At 54.9% G+C, this 18,780-nt stretch overlaps 1 protein-coding gene across 4 annotated transcripts in view; it reads right to left on the reverse strand.

Annotated features, from left to right (window-relative positions):
- Positions 1–17,394, reverse strand: part of RPS6KA1 (ribosomal protein S6 kinase A1) — a 34,984-nt gene extending 17,590 nt beyond the window's left edge. Inside the window, exons 1-6 of one of the 4 annotated variants that reach the window (XM_072975030.1) lie at positions 17,127–17,394; positions 11,104–11,148; positions 2,954–3,070; positions 2,624–2,705; positions 853–933; positions 591–670 (exon numbers count right to left, since the gene is read on the reverse strand). In XM_072975030.1, the coding sequence (XP_072831131.1) occupies positions 591–670; positions 853–933; positions 2,624–2,705; positions 2,954–3,070; positions 11,104–11,148; positions 17,127–17,189 (468 nt within the window). In that variant the 5' untranslated portion in view covers positions 17,190–17,394. Of the gene's footprint in view, positions 1–590; positions 671–852; positions 934–2,623; positions 2,706–2,953; positions 3,071–3,929; positions 4,151–5,694; positions 5,806–11,103; positions 11,149–16,423; positions 16,441–17,126 lie in introns of those variants that run through there. The other 3 variants (XM_006196824.4, XM_015240208.3, XM_006196821.4) reach the window with 3 other exon arrangements.
- Between the last annotated feature and the right edge of the window lie 1,386 nt (positions 17,395–18,780).

The following is an 18,780-nucleotide window of genomic DNA, read 5'->3' on the forward strand; positions in this document are numbered from 1 at the left end:
TATGTTTTTATGTTTACCTATGGGGGGGTAGAGAGGGCTGGGATGGGAGGACTTCTCAATAATATTTTTCTTTGCAATCATTTATTACCTATTCAAACATTAAAATAGCATTTTAAAAATTAAAAAAATTTGGTTCTGTTCTGAAGTTTAAGTTATATTAATGGTCTCATTTTTACATCTGGCTCAAATTCTTGGATGTCAGTTTAAGATCCTTTTGGTTAACAGGTGGACATAACGTTCAAGTATCTAGCTTCCTGGGTAGAACCAGCCTTCTCCCTATCCTCATAGTTCTGCCCAGGGAAGCCCTGAAAGAATGGAAGTGAAGAGGTGACAGCCACCCTTAGCTCCTGGAATCAGGGTGGCATCAGATCTGGGGCCTGATCCTCCTCAGTCCATCTTGAGGGAATCCTTCAGATGCTTTCCCAGGGAATGGGCTCTTTCCCAGGGTGGGTCAGGGACTGCTAGGCAGACCTGGGGAGCCCGAGGTTGAGGCCACATCGGACATGTTCTTCACAGAGCCCTGGGATGGGAGGCCTCACTGTCCCCCCAGCTCCACCCTGGGGCCCTCTGGCAGTGGGGCATTATCTCACCTCCTTAGAGAGCCGTGTGAAGAGGTCCCCACCACGCAGGAAGTCCAGAATAAGATAGAGTTTGCCCTCGGTCTGGAAGGCTAGGGAGAGGGGAAAAGGCCATGGTGGAGCCAGCTGGGCCCTGGGCCCTACCCCTCTGCCCCTGGTTCCCTTGGTCTGCTGGGTGGCAGACAGGGCAACATACAGCAAAGGCAGCAGCCCACCGGCAAAGGGCAAAGGTTGGCAGGTAGGGTGGGAGCTCAGGTAGGGTCTCTGGTCTCACCATAGTGCAGCTTCACCACAAATGGATGGTTTACGTCAGCCAGGATGTCTCTCTCCATCTTGGTCCGAACACGGTCACGCACTGGCCAGAGGAGGAAGGCGGTCACCAAGGGCCTAGCCAGCCAACACAGCCATCCCCCCAGCCCTGAATAAGAAGGGCTCTCTTTTCTACTTGTTTCTCAAATCTCTTGGCAGTGACCAGGGCTGGGCCCTTGGTGTCCTGCCCATCTCTCCAGCCCTGTCTCTCACCATACCCCAAGGAGGCCATTCAATCCAGCCAGTCTAGCAACTTGTTCCCTGTGTGCCCTTAGCCTCTGCCCCTGTGGCTTCCCCTGAGAGCCTTCATCAGCTCCCTCTCCATCTAGCATAAAAGTCCCCAATTCCAGTCTAGGGCAGATTCCCTGGGCCTGAAATTCAGACTCATGGGTCTCAGCAAGTATCCCATAAACACTTTTTTCTTTTTTTAACTTTTTTAAAGAGTAAAAGATGCTAGGCAATTCTGATCATCAGTAGGTTCTTCTTTGACTCAGTTCGGGCTTCTTCTCCTCCAGGAAGCCTTCCTTAACCTGCCAAGCTGAGTTGGGGCCTTCTGAACTCTTGCAGTGCTATGATTCCCCCCTTCAGAGCACCTTTCACTCTTATTTTAACTTTCTTTGTTTCCCTCACCAGACATGGCTGGGACCATGCTAGATAAACTATCCTAGTCCCTGTTTTCCAAGTACACCTTACATTTTCAAACCATGTCTATACTTCTATTCAGACATAGTTACTTCTTCCTGGGGTATCCTTCCTCTGCATTTTCAGTCTATAGAATGTCTAACTCATCCTTCAAGGTACGACTCAAATGGCTACTCTTATGTGAGCCCAGCACTTATGAGGGTATAACCCACCCTTCCCTGGGATCCCCGGTCACAGCACCAACTGCACTGCATGGTGGGATCTGCCCAGCCTCTGCCACCCCAGCCTGGGAGCCCTTCACAGCATCTTTCTCCTCCTACCATCCTTCCTGGGGAAGGGCTCCCATCCCTACCAGGCTGGCTTTGGGGCACCGCAGCTACATCACCCCACAGACAGCCTTTGTAGCCGCACGACCCCAAGGCCAACTGCTCCTATTCGCCTCCCTCACCTCAGCTGGGGCCTACTCCACCTGGTTTCCAGGCTGGTCAAAGAGGCACTGCCCAGCTCAAAGCCCAGTTACCAACCACCCTCAAGCCTCTTGTAAGTCCTGGAATTCTAGAACTAGGCTCAGCTCCCTTCTGAATCTCTCTGCCATCCACCTCTGTGACCCTGCCTTGACTGACCCTCTCCTACCTGCCCGGCTGCCTCCCTCCTTGGGTTTCCTCCTCTCATGCCCTTCTCTACCCTGAGAGGTTTGAGCACTGCAAAGCAACTCCACTGACAGAACGCCTCTATCCAACCAAACTGATGCCTGATATCTGAAGCCCTGAGCCCCACAAACACACTGCCCTTACCCTCTGCATTCTTCCAGAGAGTCACGTTCAGCTACAGTCACTGGCATTGGCTTAGGGGGAGAGGGATGGGGTCGGGTTAATCCTCGGGCGTCTTTTCTTCTGAATGGACCCTGTCTTTGCCATCAGGTGAGGGGAGGGATAAGGAGTGGCTGAGAACAGGCCTGTTTCTCTACCTTCAGACCATGTACTCCTGGTGATAGAGCTATCTCCTCCATCAGACCCAAGGTCCTTGAGAACTGGGCTGTCTCCCTCAATCCTGTGCCCAGCCTGGGCTCTGCATGAGAGGTATCCCCCACTCACCTTTCAGCGTTGCCTTCTTTAGTACCTTCATGGCATACAAGTGCCCACTGTCAGGCCGGGTGACCTTCCGCACCAGAAAGACCTGCGAAGGCAGTGAGGAAAAGCAGGGGAGAAGCTGGGGAGGGGGCTGAACCTGACAGCTCTCACGCATCAGCTTCCAGGCTGACCTCCAACTTCCCTGAGCACCAAGGCGACCCCTGGGTATCAAAGTGACCTCTCTCCTCCTCTCAGATCCATCAACCCTAGCCCTCTAATCTTTTGAGCCCCAAGGTAACCCTCCCACCCCCATCTCTGACATGACCAGTGCTGCCCTCCCAGCTCAGGACTCACTTTGCCAAAGGATCCCTGGCCCAGAACCTTGAGGAGCTCAAAATGGGACGGGTCGGCCTTCTCGGAGCCAGCCTTGACATGGTGCGTGATGGAGATCTCCTTGAGGACGCCCTCATCCTAATGGAAGAATAGAGCTGGTAGGCACAGTGGGCCCCACTCAGGCCAGCATAGGGTGTGTCCCCCCATCCAAGTCCACTCCCACCAGACTTTAGCAGACAGGGTCCTACAGGCCAAACCAGACAGCTACCCTGATAGGGCCTCCCAGTTCATCAATACCAAAAGGGCCTCAAAAGCTGGGGAGGGTCAAACTACCAAGGTGCCGGCTAAGGTGAGGCACTGCTGCTATTGCTCCTGCTGCTCCAGCCTGGTCAGGCCCAGAGGGATGCCTGGGCACAGCCAGGCTGGCCAGGCTGAGCCAACCCCAGGCTCTGACTGAGGCCCACAGACCTGCCCCAGGTCCTCCCTCCCCCTGCTGCAAAGCTTTTGGTTTTGCCACAATAGGAAGTAGGGTTTGTTCTCACACTGGAAAGGTATGGCTGGGCTTTTGTTCCTGGTCAGGATGGATGATAGTCTCTCTCTGGCTAGAAGGACAGGGCTGAGATACACAAGGACCCAAGTCACCTAAGGCTCCCCAACCAACCCAGTAAGTGCCAGTCGGGTGGGTAGGAGCTAAGACCAGAGACTCCATGCCCCACCCTCTGATACTTCCTTCATACAAGTCTATTAGAAACCCCTTGCCAGGGGTCCCAGTTGTTCTAGGACCCCTCTGCTCTCCCTCCAATCTAACCGATATTGCCCTGGAGCTCTGAAGTGTCTCCTCATTTCCCCTGGTAGCAAGTCGTGGCAAGGTCCAATCACCCAGGAGGGCCAGACCTCGGCAAGGAGAGCCCAGAGCCAGCTGAGGCCAAACTGGCTACCCAGGCACCTGCTCCAAGGGCCACAGCCAAGCCAGGCCCAGACATCTGGGCACACTCACCGAGTCCCGCCTGGGGCCAGACCCAGGGCCAGAGGCAGGCAGAGAGGTCTGGCTGATCCTGGGCCGCTGTTTCCTGGGAAGCCAGGGGAGCAGGGCCCAGAGCCGCAGACGGGGCGGCTTGGGATCCTGCTCCATCCGCCCCACAGGGCCGAGGCACCATGGCAGGAGCAGGCAACGGGCCGGGGCTGCTGCGGAGGTGGCCAGGCCCAAGGCGGATGTGCAGGGTGAAGGCGGGGGCTGGGCCCAACCCAGGGCCACCAATCACTCAGGGCCTGTGGTTTCCCAGCTCCCTTACCACGTTCCCTTCCTCTCTCTTCCCCCCTCCCCATTGCCTGAGGGCTGCCCTGTGGCCCTCCCCCCATCCTCCCTGTGGGCCTGCAAAGGGAAAGTCCCATGCCAACCCAGCTGCTAAGGAGTAGATAGCCACCCAACAGGTAGAGACGGATAAAGAGGGACACCCAACAAGCAGAGGCAGACACCCAATAGGTGAAGACAGATGAAGGCAGGCATCCAACAGACAGGTAGGAGAGTACACGTGCCCAACAGGCAGGGATGGATAGGAACATGGACCTAACAGGCAGAGGCAGGAAGAGACTCATACCTAATAGGCAGAAGTGGACAGAGACTCATGATTAACATGCAGAGGCAGATGGGGATCCAATAGGCAGAGGCAGATGGGGACTTGCATCCAACAGGTGGAGACAGATGGAGACATGTATTCAACAGGCAGGGACAGAAGGGGATATGACCCAACAGGTGAAGACAGGCACTCATTAAGTGGAGACAGAGACAGGAACCCAATAGTAGAGGCAGGCGGGCAGCAGACTCAGACAGCCAGTGCCAGTGTGGCCCAAGGAGGCTGACAGATACCCAGGGCAGACACAGGCAAGAAAGACACACAGATACCCAGAGTCAGGTCCTGGACTTAAGGATGGAGCTCCAGGTTCTTGCTGGTCTGCTTAGGGATGGGAAAGTGGAGAGGGGACACCACATGCAAACCCTCAGCACTTGGGAGAGCAGTCTAGTATGTGTGGCAGACCCATCTCTGAGCATTTCCATTTCTATGGGGTTTTCTTCCCATGCCAGGGCTCAAGAAGGGCCTAGGACCAAGACACTGGACCAAGAGGGACATCTCCCAAATGCAATCTGATGACTTTGACTCTGATCCAAATATCCCAAGGCTGTCATCCCCATTTCAGGAACAGGAAACTGAGGCCCACAGGACAGTGACTCATCCAGGCTCAAAATGAACCAGTGGCAGAGCCAGCTTGAACCTGAGTCCTTCCCCTGGTCAGCAGACCTCAAATGCCAGGAAAGGGTGGGCAGGTAAGTCAGCCAGAGCCATGACCTGCCTTTTCAAGTCTGCCCCGTCCCTCAGTACCAGGGACAGTCTGGGGACTTCCCATTCTAGATCCTGACCCTAAGAGACACAGCCCCCTCTTCAGGGGACCCTGAACAGCCACAAAAGCTGCAGTCACAAAAGGCTGCAGGCTAATCAGGCCCCTGAGTGTAACCCAGTGGGTGGGACAGGTAGAAACCCAGATTCAGAGAGGGCCTGGTGAGGGCCAAGACCACACAGCAATACCTGCCTACCCAGCCCTGAGGTCTGAGCCTCCGCATGTCTGGCTGCCTCTGATTGAGAACACTCCCTGGGGATAGAGGCAGTCACCCGGAAACCCTAGGGGACAGAGCCACCCTCAAACCCATTTCTTGCCCAGAGTCATGGTGACAGATACCGCTGGAGGCAGGCCAACCCTCTGCTCACCTTTCTGAGACAGGGGAGCCAGTCTCTCTCAACCCGGGGGAAATCTGCCGGGGTCTGCATAGTGGGGCCCCAGCCGCTGGCCAGAGGGCCCGGTTACTCCCCTTACTTCTGCTTTTTCAGCTTTCCTGGCCCAGAAGGCAGGGTCCCTGACACCCTCCTTCTCACTTCCCCCTCTGCAGGGAGGAGGGACAGAACATGATGGGTCAGGCTCCCCTGTTGAGGAGGGGATACTGTAGACCTCAAGCCCATGACTCCAGGGGGCCCAGGGAAACACTCCTCAATTCCTCTGACCCTCAGGAAGGGAGACTGGAACACAGACAGAAGTTACAAAGCGATGGGGCGGTGACACAGTGGGCACCTCACACTTGAAAACATCCCCTTGAGAGAATGCGGGGGCAGAGCCAGCAAGGCCACCATCTCTACTGCCCCAGCCCAGAGCATGTGCACGCACTCCTTCTCCGAAGTGACCATCTCATGACTGGGCCCATCCAAAATGGCAGCCCACAGAGCAAACACCACCACACCCAGCCCTGCCCTAAAGAAGCCTGCCAGCCTTGGGCCCTGGGACAGGCAAGGGGACAGAAGGCCCTAGCATGGACCTCATAGAGGCCTGAGAGGAGGAGCAGGTAGCCGTGGGGCAAGGGTTGACCAGGCCCAGCCCATTGCCACATGTCCTCACCACATCACTCACACCAGTACACCCACAGGAACTGACACACACACAAATACACACAGTCTGATGATCGGAAACCATTTCCACAGACATCCCCCACATACACCAAACTTCCCCTTCCAGACCTCACAAGGCCTCCAGTAACAGGCTGATGGCCTGCTGGCTGTTGTGAAAGATGCTTCCTTAGCCTGAGGCCTTTCACTGTTCCCCAGCTTCTTCAGGCAGGGGTCTGGAGGCTGGGGCAGCCCTGGGAGCCCCAAAGCTCTCCAGTCCAGTGCCAGCTGGGCCCCCACCAACCCTTGTGTCCCTCAGAAGCAAAGGACTCTCCATGGCTAGCAGAGTACAGGAAGGGGCAACAGGAAGGAAACAGTCTCAGAAGTGCCTTCCCTGAAGGGTATGTGCAGGGCCTCTGAGGCCTCTGGTGGCAGAAGTGGGGAGGACAACAGCAGACCACAGCCCCGGGTCCCTGCCCCATTCCCCCTATAGACACTTCCTCTTATTAACTTCCTCCCACAAGGCAGCTGGAGAGAAGCCCAGAGCCCCGCAGCCTGACCCCCAGTCCCCATCCAGGGCCTCCCTCTACCAGCTGCAGCCCAAGCCCACCTGCTAATCTCTGGCCCAAACAGACACCAACAGCCCCTCCCCCAGCTGGCAGCATCTGCAAGACACATCTCCCAGTATGCTTCTGGGCAGGTGAGGAGGGGTCCACAGTTCCCAGGCATCCTTGTTGGTGGAGCTGGCCTGCGGCACGAGGCTAGGACTGGCATGGAATAACAATAAGAATTGCATCTATTAATTGAGCATTTATTACATGAAGCCATTCTTTCCTTCAGCCTTTGTTGGTGTAGATTCTGCCAGGCCCTGTGTCCTAGCTCCAAGGGAAGTACTGTCATCCCATTTCGAGGTGAGGAAACTAGACTTAGAGAGAAAGTGACCTGCCCAAGGCCACGTGGCTAGAAAGGGGAAGAGCTCAGGGCAAAATCAGTCTGTTTGCTTCCAAAGCCTACACTCTAAGCACTTCGTTATCACCGTTCCTGCAAGGCCTGCCAGCCTGCTTCCCCTCTGGACATCACTCACAGCTAATGGCTTCTCTGTCCCCAGGTCAGAAGCCAGACACTAGGAGGCGCACACATTAAGGGAGACTTCGGCCTTGTCCTCAGGCAACTTCCCAAAATTAATACACAAAACAAAACACAACTGTCCCACACAGAGCTGTAATCAATGTGCTGCAAGTGCCCAGAGGCTGTAACTACCTGCCTGGGGTGAGGTCAGGGAAGATCTTCCAGAGACAGGGCAGTCCTGTTGGACTCTGAGAATGAACAGGAGTTAGCCAGGCAGAAAGGAGGAAAAAAGATATTCCGTGTAGAGAGAGACCAGTGTGGAAAAGAGACTTGAAGCCAGGAGTGTAGGAAGTTAAGAACTATCTACTCACTAGCTGAGTGTTTCCAGGCAAATCTCTTTCCACATCTGAGCCTCAGTTTCCTCCTCTGTAAAACAGAGGTTAAAACTAAATGTTCAACCCTCAAAAGGTTGCTTCTAGAAGCAAAATGGGCCACAGAGACAAAGGGATGTGGTAAACAGAACTCCCTAGATTACACAGGAGTCTTACTGCGGCAGGGTCTTCTCTGGGTGGGCTAGAGGGACAGAGCCCACCAGGTCTCAGGTGTTGGGAGAGAGAGCTAGCCTGCCCTGGCCAGTCCAAGGGAAGTTCCCCCCAACACCTGAGGCTCCCAAGGCTCCCCGAAGTCCACAGTCACATCCTGCCTGAGCTCCAGCCAGAGGAGCAGGAGGGATCCGGGAGGGATCAGGGTTTCATAAACAGGAAGAGAGGAGGGGAGGGGGGATGCTCAGCTCTCAAAATAGACCTGCAGGCGCTTCAAAGGGGTCCAGCTCCGGAGATAGCTGGGGGAGGGGGCCTGGGGAGCCCAGTCCACCCCCAGGAAGGGAGGGAGGGTGAATGGAGCCCCAGCATTCCTGAGGGCGCCAGGTGCACCAGGGAGCTCTCACCCTAGACTGCAGTCCTCACTGTGGCTCCTAAAACCCCAATTACCCACTTCTCCCTGAAATGGATAAAATAAACAAGCATTAAACACCAACATTATGCCTCAAACCCTGTTGGATTCTTTAATTTATACGCATCACACTCCCTCCTCTGGGTAGCCCTGAGGGCTGGACTCTATTATCCTTTTACAGAAAAAGCATCTGATCCTCAGAGGGCCAAATCACTCGCCCAAGGTTATACAGCAAACAGGAAAGAGGGGCGGGAGTCTAAACTCAGAGCACGTGACTCACAAGTCCCCCTCTCAGCCTCATCTCCACATAGAAGGCCCATGTCTCCAGCTACCTAAATCCTGTCTTTTGAGGCCCAGCCAAATGCCAGCTCTGCAGGGAAGGTGACCTGGTGCCCCACAGCCCACCCCAACTCTTCCTGTTCTGCCACACACAGCCATGACCATCCATCTGGTCACACTCAGCCCCAAGTTCAGATGCCACTGGCTGGGTTCCGCTCTCACGCTCCTCTCATCAGGCCGCTGAGAGACAAGTGGGAAGGTGGTATATTTCACTGCCCACCATAAGGCCTGGCACAGAACACAGGTTCTCTGCGCCCACAGCATGCTCTTCTCCATCACAGCTCTCCTGTCACTACCCTTCTCCCAACATTAGGAACTCCCTAAGGGTGGGGATGTTGACTTCATTTTGTGGTCCCCATGCCACAGTAGGGTGCACTGAAAGTCTGATGAAGCCAAAGATAAACCAGCCTGCTGCCAACTTATTCTACTGCACAAAGCCATGAGGTCCTGACCACAGGCTGAGCGCCCCCTGGTGTGTTGAGCCCAGAAGTGGGCACTGGGGATACTATGAGGTTCTGGGGCAACAGAGAAGGTAAATGAGCAGGTGCCAAGAAATGAGGGAAGTTAGGGGTCACTGGGACCCAATGCTCCTTCTCCTCTTCATCACTCAGTGTTCCCTGGGCTGGGAGGAGTGTGGGTTCTGTGGTCAAGCAAGACTTGACTCCAACGCCATCAGCTATGTGACTCTGGGCCTCAATTTTCTCATCTGTAAAATGGGTATAGTAACAATCTCTACTTCCAGGGGTTTTATGAGAACCAAAGTCCTGGCATGGTGCTTTCTTTTCCTTAATGTGGCATTTGAGGCTCTCCCTGCTCCATCCATGTCCAGCCTCGCCTCCCTCCCTACCCCAGGATCTTCTGCTCTGGAGCAGGAAGGAGTTATAGGCTTAGAAGCAGATGTAGGTTACCCACCTTAGTAAACTCCTGCCCTCTCCCAGCTAGTCCCTCTAGCTCTGAGGTGAGAAGCTGCACTCGCCACCAGCTCCCTCCAAGCTGCAAACACCTCTGCAACCCCCAGAACCACAGCCCCAAGATTTAAAGATCGTGGGTCTTCACTGGAGACCTACAGCTCCTCATTTCATTACTAGGCAATCAGGGCAGCTACTCTGTGGGAGGCGATTCTCCAGACATGGCGCTGAGACAAGTCAAGGGGTCCAGTCCACACGATTTAGCCTGGCCGTTTGTGGCCTGAGGTTGCCATAATACCAAAGAAGGAGGGGTTAGGAGACTACTTCTCTCACCCTGCCCTAACCCCAGGTAGCTTAGCTCACTTATCTTAGGAGGCTGAGTCAAGACAAACATCAGGACCAGCCCCAGGTCTATCTCAAAGGTCGAGCTTACTTTCTGGTGCCCAGGCAGACCCAGGCCTGGAGGGTGTGGCCACTAACAGGCAGTGGAGCTGAGTTACACATCAGGGCGTTCATGCAGCTGGTGCTGAAGTCACTGTATGCCAGGCAGTTCCTACCTCATTTGTCCTTCACATCACTCCTGCGAGGTAGGCGCTATTATTTCCAATTTATAGCTGAGGAAACTGAGACTTGGACAGGAGAAGAGATTTTGGTCAAATGGCAAGGATGGAGCCAGGGTTTGAACTCAGGTAAGCTCTACGGCCAGAACCCATGCTCTGTCCTGCCTAGGCAGCTTCCAAAGTCCCTCCACAGCCAGCAGCTCTGTGACCTCACATCTCCTTGAGAATTGGGTGTGATCTTTCCCAACATGGAGATGAGAAAGCTCAGGCCCAGAGGGGACAAAGGACCCACCTAAGGTCACACAACTGTCACCCAGCCTTGGCACTTTTGTCAATACACAAAATCAGCAACAGGAGCTGAGGGACTAATGGGAGGGGCTCAGGGAAGCAGAGATGGCAGAGGGAGTCATCCTGGGGCTGGGGAGTGGGAACCCTGAGAACTGGTCTGTGTGCCACATGCCAGGCACTAGGCCCTGGTTAGACTTGAGGTTACCAGGTTCCCTCCAGCACCATGTGCCCAGATGATTCCAGGCCTTTGTCAGGCCCCACAGACCTGAGCCTCTCCCATCACTCCTTTGGACCCCCTCAATATAGTTAGCCAAGCTGCCATGAGTAAATAAACTGAGTAAGTGTCCTGCCCTGGGTGATGGGTAACCTGAGTTCTAGCCTAGATTCTGCTCCTGACCCTGTCTGGGCCACAGTCCCCTCACCTGAGAAATACGAAGGTTAGAGCAAGTAATCTTGACGTGCAGAGTTGCCTCGAGGATTAGGTGTGATCAGAGAAGGAAGGCTGAGCTGGGTCAAGGGTCCTTACACTCAGGTGGGATGAGGGTAGGCCTCCTTACTCCTCCACAGCCATACAAACAGTCTCCCCATGCCTGACAGTCCCTAGCCCCAGTGCTAACCCTGGTCCTTACCTTAGACAGCTGAAGTCCAGCTTCTTCCCCTGGGGCCTGTCCATTCTGGAAAGAGAAGGGAGATTGGGGAATATTGTCAGAATTCACCAGAGTAGCACAGAGTGAAGATAGATCCCACGGGGTACCACTGCCCTTGGCTGCCCCCGATAGCTAGGAGGGCCATGGAAGTGGGGGCAGAAGTTCTGGGTGAATCCCCTCTCCCTGCACTCTCACAGTGAGGGCAAAGGCATCAAGCCTCGTGCAACATCCCCTCACAACTCAGGCACAGCATCTCCCAGCATCCCTCCCTCATCCTCTCTGCCTGGCAAACACCTCATCTTTGAAGTCTTGGCTTAAATGTCACCTCCTCCTAGTGAGAAGGAAAGGGCTCCAGCAATGCCACAGGCAAACTGTGACTTCATGCCAACTAATCAACTCAAGAGGCCTCAGTTTCCTGATCTGTAAAATGGGGGTATTTACACCCACCTCCCAGAGCTGCTGCAAGGGCTGAAGAAGACAAAGTCTGGGAAAGTGTGCAGCCCAGAGATGGTGGCTGCCCTGGCTTTCCCTGCTCAGGGACCCCTCGCCATCCTTGGAGAGTCACTACTGCTCCACTGTGGCCCTGCAATCCATCATTCTACCACTTATCACCATGCAGGAATTATTTACACACAGGTCTGCCCCTCTTAATAAACTGGGAGTCCTGGGAGGGCAGAGATTAGGGTTTGGTGCTAGCAGCTGCTCTCTTCCCAGCCCCTGCCACATGCCCGGCACTGGCTCAGTGCCTCACACTTCCTGACCTGGGAGGGAGGCCTTGGCACCATTTGGCAGAGGAAGAAATTGAGGTGCGTAGGGACCTAGTGAGGGTGCCTATGGTCACGCCGCTGGTAAGTGGGGATTCAAAATCTGGTCACTGACACCAGAAGGTGCTCAAAAGAGCATAGAGAAAGAACAGCCCACAGCTCAGCCAGGGGAACTTGCAGAGAGGCAGACACTGGAGCCCATCTCTGGGCAGTCCTGCTTCCTCCAGCCCCCAGACTTTGCCCTCAGGTGGGTATTACTCACCCTGGAGCATACCAAACCCAGCCTATCCCTTTCCTGTGTGATATGAGGTGAGTAACCTACCCCATCTGGGCCTTAGGAAGCTGGAAGGAGCTGTTCCCGCCCCTCCACAGCAAGAATGTGAAGAGGCTAGGAAGACCCAGGACTTTGGAGCCAGGGGCCGGGTCCACAGGGCAGCTGTGGCTTTGCTCGGCAGCAGCAAGCACAGCTGTGCTCTGCCCATTACATAATCTCCCTGCCCCTGGAGCAGCGCCTCTATGTCTTATGTTCCCAGGACACCCTGCCCCAGAGCTCCTTTAATGCCCCAATCCTCCCCGGGGGCCAGTGTTCTGCAGGTCCCACCACACACAAATACACATACACATACATGTCATCTCTCAGAAGCCTGGGGAGAAGGACCAGGTCAACCAGGGCTGAGGGGTGGGGGAGGCATGTGCGATGCATTTGTAAATGGAGTTCCACTTCACCCAGCATTCTAGACTCTTGACATAATTCCTGGAGATGGTCAACAGCCTACACACCAGCCATCCCCATTCCAAACCCTGACCCTTCCTAAAACTCATTACATCACATTAATCATTACACTTGAGTGACTGACTCCCCAGGTCACTCACTCCTTACTGAGAACTTTCTATGTACCAGGCCCCAAACCCTTCCATGACTCCTCACTGCCTGCAGGATAAAGTCCTAGCTCCTTGGCATGGTGTTCGAAGCTGTCATCTCCAACTGCCCAACACAGGTGACTAAGAATGTGGGTTCTGGAACCTGATTTTGTGGGTTCAGATTCTGGGTTCTACCACCTGCATGAACCTGAGGTTACTTCATTTCTCAGGCTTCAGTTTCCTCATCTGTGAAATGAGGATAAAATAATGTACCTCACTGAGTGACTGTAAGAAGCACACAAAATCGAATCTATAAAATATACACACCTGGCACATAACTGGTTCATAAGCAATCACCATGATTATTACTGGGCCCTATTCTGGAGCTAAACCAAACAACATGAGACCCTGAACAGACCAGCTTATTTCATATCCCCAAGCATTTGCATGGTGGCTCCTTCTACCAGGAAAACCTTTCCTGCCTGGTCACTCTGGCAAACTCCTGGTCTTCTTTCAGAACTCAGCTCAAATGTCATCTCCTCTGTCCACGCAGCCTCACGTCCTTTCCTCCCTCCTCTGGGCCTCACAGTACTGAGAAAACTGCTGATTAACTCAGGGAGGAGCCGTGGCTTGTCTAGCATCATCTCTCTGGCACCCAGCACACAGTCTGTCAAACGAGACACAGTATGTTTTAGCAAAGAGAGTAAGGAGTCCAGAGTACGTTCTGTTACTCCCATTTTTCAGATGAGGCTCAGACAGTTAAGGGACTTACTTGAGATCCCTCAGCTAGCAAGTGACAAATATGGGGTCATGACCCAGAGTCACGTGGCTGTAAGCCTGAATCCCGACGAGGGAGGGGAGGAGGTGCTGGGTATTCTCAGAGGTGTGCACTCATAGAGCAGCATCCTGGAGGATTCAGGGGACCCCAAAGGCCCTGTTTGGCTGCCCCCAGTCCCAGGGCCTCTGGCCGGGGTGCCATCCTCGTGGAACCCCATGCCTGTAGGAGCTGATGCACAAGGTTTCTACAGGGGCATAGGCAGCCCTGGAGAAAGGACTGAAAGTGCAAGAAGGACCACAGGTGAGCTTCCCTCTCTGAACCAGGGTTCTGGGAAGACAAGGTTCATTTGCCCCTCTGGCCAGACTGCTACACAGTTGGTGAAAAGAACATAGATGCTAATCCTAGCACTACCAGACACTCACTCTGACCTTGGGTCTGTCATATTGCTTCTCTGAGCTTCGGTTTCCTCATCTGTACCATGAGGGTAGGTCTGTCTTGTTCACAGCTGCACCCTGTTGCTTAGAATAGTCCTTGTCACATGATAAGTGCTCAATAAATATTTGCTGACTGAATGAATGAATGAATGAATGAAAGGGGGAAATGATTCCGAGTTTGCAGAATACTGAATAAAAGATCTTGTCTAAATAAAAAGTCTGGTACAGGAAAGGCCCTTTGGCCTCTTAAAAGGATGGAGACCCATTCTTTTCCCGCTTCCTCAGAGAACACTGCTCATGGGGACAACTGCCGAGGACCCCCAGACCACCATGCCCCGTCCCCAGAGGTCAGAGATGGGTTCCAACAAACATCCTTCCTTCCTACCCAAGTAGCTCTGTTTTGGGAAAAGGGGCCAGGGCAGCGTCTGGAGAAGCTGGGCAGCAGATGGACAAAGATAACACGTGCCCCATAGACAGGAAGCAGCCCCAGGAGCTGGGTTCAGAGCCCAGCACTGGCAGCCCTGTACGCTGCTGGAAGTTGGGGCCAGGTGCCAGAGCCGGCTGGCACCACCAGCCCTCAGCAAAGGCTGGACAGAAGAGTCTGCCAACATCCGGAGCCTCTCTTGGAATACCTTCCACCTGGATCAGTTTGATCGCAGCTCTTCCCTCTCCTTAAACCCCACTAGACTTAGTAGAAGAAAGATCTGGGTTCCAATTCTGACCCTGATATTAATTCACAGCCAGATCTCCTCTGAGTTCAGTTATTCTGTATGAAAATGGGTAATAACCTCTACCTTGAGAAGTTGTTTTGAGAATTATTTTATTTTAATAAGGTAACAGAGGTGAAGTGGGGTGGGTGGCACCCCACAGTGAAACTGTACACAGCGAGGCTGGGCCTGGGACCAAGGTTACTGCCTCCAGCGGGGTCAGGGAAGGCCCAGGCAGCATCTCACCTATATTTCCAATGGGTTTACTCCACCTGGGCCACACCCTGGACAAGGCCCTGCCTCCTAGCAGCCCATTTTCGGTAGCGTCATGGGGAAGGCAGGGCAGTCCAGATCCCAGGCCTCTGCCAAATGCCCCCCGCCAATCCCTTGCCTGCCTCCTTCCAGGCCAGGAGCCGGCGGCAGCGCCTGTACCTGCAGGTCAGGCTACTGTATCACTTACATTTCACCTGGGCTAAGAACAGCGAGGCCCTGTTCTCCAGTGAGAACAGCCCAACCTTCGTCCTGGCTCCCCATGGCTCCTGTTACCCAAACAATAACATCTAGTCACCTGGCACCTCCGTGGAGTGGGGGAGGGAAAAAATGGGCCGCAGTACCCAGGGCTCAGCACACTCTCAGGCCCAGAAAACAGAGACCAGAACCCAGCCCTGGCCACTGGAGAAACAGAGGTCCAGAGAAGCTAAGAACTGACTGAGGGTCACACAGCATTTCCAAGGTGAAGCTCCTGAAGAAATCACAGCCCCTCTAATCCTAGGAAATAAACCAGTCTTTTCCTCTCACAGAGTTCAGGTGCAGTAATACTAAAACTGAGTTGAGTTTCCTGTTTAGACCTGGTCCCTAGTTAAGCTGACCCTGTCCCAGGATTCTCCAAAAGGAATCAGGAAGTAGTGCCCTGAACTGGGAATTGAGTTCCTGGGTTCTGCCTTCCCTACTAGTATGACCCCGTCCTCAGGTTAAGTCCCTCCCTGGTCTCTCCCAGTCTACCTTCCCCTAGGGAGGCCTAGGTCTCAGGGGCATGCCAGGGCAAAGGAATTCACCTCTGAGCACCCCAGCCCAAGCCCCTTGTGCCCCAGTCCTGGGCAAGGGAGTGGGGAGGTGGGGAAGGGCTGGGGGTTGGGAGGGGTGGATAGGGGCTGCAGAGGGCAGTGTTCCTCACCTTGGAGGGTGAGTCAGCGAGAGAACCTCCTCTGAGCTGTGCAGGGCCTGTAAAAACCCCATGGCAGGGATCCCAGAGCAATTTACTCCAAATTGCACCTTCGGTTTGGTTACCTAATCCTGCCGTGCCCACCCTCCAATAGCCAGTGTCAGCCGTGATCATCCCTTTAAAGGGGCAGCACACCCTGGGTGCTGCGGACCAGAGATCCTCACTCTGATCTCAACCTGTAGTCCTGAGAGACAGGGCCCTTGGTGGTTGCCACAGGTAAGAGGGCAGAGCTGGGGTTGTAAGCAGGGGCTACAGCCCAAGCCAGAAGAAAATCACCTTGGCTCCCAGGTTCACTAAGGTCTCCCTGCATATCCCCACATACCCTCTGGAAAGAGGGTATCACGTACCTCCTTCCCAGAATGAGGCTAAGGGGAAAGTTTTCTCCATCTGCTGGTTCGGGGGCTTGACCTTGACCCTGGGGGTCAAAGGGCTCAGGAAGAGCTGGCCTTCTCCATGCTTAGGGTCTGGTACCACAGAATCTTCAGAGGTCAGGAGTTGCTTCTGGGAGAGGCTAGGCAGGTAGAGGCCAAACTCACCAGGGGCCCAGCCCTTCCTATGGGAGAGGGCACATGAAGGGAGGTAGGCATCAAGGTCCTCCTCATCTCCACGAATAATCTTCACAAGGTCCAAGGGCTTTTCCCCACTCTCTTCTCCACACGGGGCAGGGGACATAGGTGTCCTCTGACCCTAGCCTGGGGCAAAGAAAACCAAGAGTTTCAGCCCCAGACGGGCGGTGTCACCTCACATTCTACAACTGCCAGGGTCAAGAGGGGCAATCTTTCTAGGGTCAGCAGTGGAAAAGTGGGGAGCTCTTGGGGTAGGGCTCTGGGAGATGTCAAGAAGAAGTAGGGGTCCCATGACCCTTGTCTCATAGAATCTGAGACATCTCGCACCCCAGCCCTGGCCATCTGCGCCAATGAAGGAAACTCCGACAGCTCCCGGTACAGATCCTAGGTGAGTGGGTTGAGGGGAGCTAGATATCAAAGCAGCACGGGATCCCTCTCCAGCCTAAGCGGTTTCTCGGCGCTTGGCGAAACTGCCCTCGCGCACACACAAGAGAGCACACACAAACACACCCAGGGAATAAGGGGGTGGAGCCGGAGAGGAGGCAAGAAATCGGAGGGCACTCGCGCCCTCGCGGGCGCACGCCAGGCTACAGAGGCGCCGCAGGCCGCCCCGCCCCTGTGGGGACCCGGGCTCGCCGGCCGACGGCGCCTGTCCCCCGCCCCGCTCACTCACCTCCGGGTCCAGCGGCACCAGCTCCATGAGCGGCCAGGGCTCCTTGAGCTGGGCGAGCGGCATCGCGTCGCCGCTGGGCCGCCCGCGCTCCTCCGGCGGCCCGGGCCACGCCGCCTCCCGGGACTCGGAATCCCCGGGCCTGTGCCCCGGCGCCCCCTCGCCCCCTCGCCCCCTCGCCGCCTCGCCGCCTAGCCCCAGCCAAGACCCTCGCGCCCCGGCTGGGCCGTCCGCCGCCGCCGCCGCCGCCGCGGCACTAGCACTTCGGCTCCCTCCGTCACCCGGCGCCGCCGCGCCCATTGGCTACCTGCGCGGGGGCGGGGCCACACAAGCCCCGCCCCAGCCCCCGCGGCGCGGCATTCCCGGCGCAGACCCCCGCCCCCGCCGCGAGGGGCGTTCTGGCCCCGCCTCCACTGCGAGCCCCTGACCCGCGCTCTGCACCGCCCAGAAGAGGCCCTCCCGGCTCCTCCCTCCCAAACTTGGTCCCCTACAGCGGACCACGCCGCCGGGGTCACCGGTCTCCTACCCTCTGCTCGTTTGGGATCGCTCCGTAGATGTTCCTTCTCCTCGCAGCGGGCCTGTTTTCCCTGTTCCTCCTTCCTCCCCTAACCCCTCGCACACTCACCCAATGTCCTGGGCCTGACCCAGGCAGAGGCTGGAAAGGACCCTGGGCCTTACTCCCCTCATTACGAGGCCCTGGGACCCCGCTACAGCCAACACAGGGATTCCCCTGGGGATTTCAGGGCTCCAGCCCCACGTAGGGTCGAGCACTTCTTTCGCCATCATCAGGACCCACAGTGCCCCTAGAGTGTTTTAATGCTCATGTTTTACTCTTTTCAAGCCAATTCTCCCCAGAATTTCTCCAGCTACAGGCCTAACTCTGGCTAATGTGAGCTTGCCCCACTCTGAGGAGGACAGGGACCAGGCTCCCAGGATAGACCGACGCTTGGGCTGCACAGGGAGTAAAAGTCCAGGGAGAGGGATTCCCCCTGGAGAGATTCAGCCTACACCTAAAGAGGTGTTTGGGGTGGAGGTGCCGTGACCCATTTATTGACCCATCAGGGAGTATAAAGATTGGCTTGCAGGTTTCATGGGTGGAGAAGAAAGGCCATTTGCAAAGCTGTTATAAAGAAGGATTGTTTATCAGAAGCCTTCTGCAAACCAGGCTTCACCAACACGTGATTTCCTTGGGTCCTCACCACCACCGAGTTTACATATTACAAAACAGCCTCAAAAAGATAAAGTGAACTACCCAAGGTCACACAGCAAGTCTAGAATGGATTAGGACTTTTAAAAAATCAAAGTGGGTGAGGATTTCCCCTAAATCCAGATGCTCTCATTATTCCATGACTTTCCCAAGGTAGCACCTCAACTGTTGAAGTGAATTGAGTTTTGAGTGGAAAAGACTTTGGAACCCAACAAATCTGGATTTGGATCCTAGCTCTGCCACATTTTTAACATTGGGAAGCTAATTTCAGGTCTCTAAACCTGTTATAATCCCAATCTTTCAGGTATATCCTGAGGACTAGATTTAATTCAATAAATATTTATGACTATATATTACATCCCAGGCCCTCTTCTTGAGCATGTAGTATAAAACAGTCCTGCTTCTAGATGCTGAGCCTATAGCAATGAATAAAAGAAAGCCCCTGCTCTC

This window comes from Vicugna pacos, chromosome 13 (assembly GCF_048564905.1).
Source record: "Vicugna pacos chromosome 13, VicPac4, whole genome shotgun sequence".
NCBI classification, from domain to species: domain Eukaryota; kingdom Metazoa; phylum Chordata; class Mammalia; order Artiodactyla; family Camelidae; genus Vicugna; species Vicugna pacos.